The 3,400-nt window shown below is 51.1% G+C and overlaps 1 protein-coding gene across 1 annotated transcript; it reads right to left on the minus strand.

The window, feature by feature from the left end:
• Nucleotides 1-1,630: 1,630 nt before the first annotated feature.
• TRAPPC3 (trafficking protein particle complex 3) lies at nucleotides 1,631-2,898 on the minus strand. The gene is made up of 4 exons (XM_010081505.1): nucleotides 2,806-2,898; nucleotides 2,480-2,579; nucleotides 2,056-2,238; nucleotides 1,631-1,942 (listed from the first exon to the last, which is right to left on the minus strand). Coding segments are annotated over exons 1-4 (405 nt in total). The 5' UTR covers nucleotides 2,808-2,898; the 3' UTR covers nucleotides 1,631-1,822.
• Between the last annotated feature and the right edge of the window lie 502 nt (nucleotides 2,899-3,400).

Below are 3,400 nucleotides of genomic sequence, written 5' to 3' on the forward strand. Positions count from 1 at the left end.
GGCACAGATGCCTCCTGAGGTGATTTTTTTGCCGCTATGAATGACCACAAACGGCACCACTCAGCTGGTGGTAGCGGGTCCCTGCTAACGCACACGCACGGGCATTCACAGGCAGCGAAAGGCCAGTCCTCAAACAAGCAAACATTGACTGTCTGGTTTCCCAGCGCTCCCCGTCAGCCCCTGAGTCCCACCCCCGGCCACAATCCCTCCGTGCGCTGAATACTGGGCCAGTTCCCTTCAGGCAGCAGCTTTCACTCGCGCCAGGGGCCAGACATTCTTGGTGCGGCGCTGCCGTCGCCCTGCCAGCCCCGCGCAGCCGCTGCTCACACCAGCACCCGCCTCACCAGAAAAAAGGCAAGAGGAAACCAAAGAGCTGACACGGGGATTCTTTTAATGCAGTTGCTTTTAAAATGCAGCCTGAAAATGACTTTGAATGGTCAACAATGAGAAACAACAGATCTTTTTCCTCTCCGCAACATGACCTTGCGGCACCTCTGCCTCCCAAACCCACCAGCCGCTGCTGCTGGGCAGCGTCGCTCTCCAGCTGCTTTTACAGCGACTCAGCCCCTTCACAGGACAACCACTGAGTGGGGAATCCAAACCCTCCCTCCAAAGGGACTCATTTGGGAAAAAAAAGGGACGAGGTGAGCTGTCCAGAGTCCAGGTGACCCGATGCTCAGCCAAAGAACCTGAATGAAGGGCAGCACGAGCGGCACTTTCTCTCTCACCTTACACTCAGGCACAAACCAAAGGTTCTTGAGCCCCAGCTCCTGTGGAAGGAAGAGCGACCGGCTTCAAGCTCTGAATTACCTCTGCGGATCTGTGCCTTCATGCTATGCAAAGTGATCTGAGAACTGAACATCTGACTGCGTTCTTCTGGCTGAAGGGGATGGCAGAGGAAGTTGATTTGCCAGTATCCTGCTTTGTGAGATGTAACACCACTCGCTGTATTTATTTTACAGAACAGCAGGTGCTGCACGCTGCCGACGCTTGCCAATTCAAGTAACACGGGAAATTCTGCTGTAGCCTAAACATCTGTGAGAAAATACCCCAGCACCACCTCCCCACCACGCAGTGTTTACACACCGTAACAGGAGACCAGGCTCCGCTTGCTGAAATCCATCAACACCTCCCGGCCGTTAGTCCCAGCTCTGTTTTTTGTTCCGTGGACTTGCCACGCGGCCCCTGGGCTGTACACACTGGAGAACACTGGTGGCATTTTAGCCAATTTAAAACATTCCCTGCTGCTCCACTGCAATTTAATGGGTCTCCCCTTCCAAGAGAGGGAGTCACAAGGCTCCCAAACCACCCCTTGGATCAAGCTTGCATTCTACGAGGAACTTCAGAATGAAACGCAGGAAGCCGGTTTGGTCTACAGAAATACTACGCACTTATCTCTGAATTAAATTTAAACACCTCTTTTGAAGGACAGCACTTAACAGCAAACCAGTAGGCTCTCAGGGCTTGGTCTCCAATTCTGGTAATAAAACATGGACTCAGATGTGAACAGAGTGGAGCTCTTCCAGCGTCTGAGCAGTAGTTCTCGCACAACAAAACATCACAGTTAAGAAACTGAGCGTAGAAAGAGTCCCCAGAGGAATACGAAAGATATCACCCTATGGAAAAGCTTCAGAATGAACCTGTGAAATAAACAGCAACCAGACAATTGTCCTCTACAGAAGATGAAAGTAACAGTAGAAGAATATAATAACATCTTAACCAGTCAGTGAGTCAGTCTGAGTGTACAGGGGCACTAGATCCCTACAGATCTCTGATGGGAGCTAACGGCCAAACCGGTCCCAAAGGCAGACTGGCCTGTGATTCACTCCTCCCCAGCTGGAAGATTGTCTTCAATCCGCCTGATGAACTTCATCCTTATTTCTGTGACGCTGTCACCCTTCAGTGTGTCCTGGACAAATTTGACATCTACAGCCATCTGCACCTGGGGGAGGGAAGAGGGCAGAAGGGCCGTTATCTCCGGAGCAGCACCAGCCTCTCCAGGAACACCGCGGTTATGTGTGTAACTATCTCACTGGAAGAGAGACGGCGGCTCACCATTTCCAGGGCCCCTCGCAGCACCCCGCACAACAGGTTGGAATAGATGAGAGATGAGTGGTTGTCAGGGAGCTCCACAAAGTCCACCAAGGGGTTATTTTCCAGGATCAGGGAGAACTCGTCACCTCCAGGACTCCAGTTGGTGATGCTCGGAGTGATGCCCAGGTACATCTTAAACGCTATCTGTTATGGCAGAGTGGGAACAAGAATGTGTCCCGTGAAGCAACAGCACAGAGTTGATCTTTGTAAAATTACTAAAGGGTTTTGAAAACACCATGCCCCTCTCCCAGTTCCCACCAGTCAGGGATCTAATTCTTTCTTTTTCCTCCCCAAAATCTCAGACAAACTCTCAGAACAGTCCTGTGAGTAGCAAACACTCTATCCTCACACGCAAAACCTGACAAAGCTGTGCTTCGACAATTACCTTTGCAATAACATCTGCAGTTTCACGGAAATCATGGCACCTTCCGACGTTGGACCGGGCCAGAAAGTCTTCTATGAGCCGAACACCAATGTTGTAACCCCTGCGAACGTACCAAAGAGCAACAGGGTGGGAAGAGCGTAGCTTTAGAAAGATAGACAATGTTTATAAAATAAGATAGAGGGGAAAAAAGTTAAATCTGAGAACTAAGAGTATGAAATAAAACTCAGCCTGCCAGGCTGTTATTCTCAGCGCAGCACAGACGTGCCACACTCTGAACTCGAGCTCCTACCAGGATCCACTGCAGCAGATCCACCAGATCCACTCACATTTTGTCAAGCTGCTTGTTGACGTCCTCGTCGTTCTCGTAGTCCTTGCACAGCTGGGTGACCAGAGCGCCGTACGTCAGCGTGAAGAGCTCTGAGTTCTAGACAGAGGCAGAAGGGGTTCAGCACAGAAAACTGACCAAGCACGGCTGCGTGTGTCCAGCGCCGCTGCTGCTGGCCCACAAAGGGGGAACAGAAACCTGCTGTCTCAAAGGAATCTGCTGCTTAGTAAGGAGAGACCCCAGTTCGTGTTTTGGCAAGGCAACTCCAGCCTCCTTGGAAAGAGAAATCCCGCACTGTCTTTCTCTCCCTCTCTCCACACACAGCACTTCCCATTAACATCCCGAATCTGACCTGAAGCCGTTCTTAGCAAGTCAGCTGCCAATTAACATCTCTCTGCTTTTAATGAGCACATCCCAGATAACTGGAATTTCGTCTCCCAGTCACTTTGTGTGCTGCTGACCACCTCCCAGATGGATAACCAGGCTGTTGCCAGGGCCCTGAATTTATTTCAGCCACTGACCCAGAGGTGAAAACTGGCTCAACCTGCCGTCTGCTGTCGGTGTTTCCCAGACGTGCTGCACGTGGGCAAAGCTCA

The sequence above is a fragment of the Pterocles gutturalis genome, unplaced genomic scaffold (genome assembly GCF_000699245.1).
Source record: "Pterocles gutturalis isolate BGI_N339 unplaced genomic scaffold, ASM69924v1 scaffold31054, whole genome shotgun sequence".
Lineage (NCBI taxonomy): Eukaryota > Metazoa > Chordata > Aves > Pterocliformes > Pteroclidae > Pterocles > Pterocles gutturalis.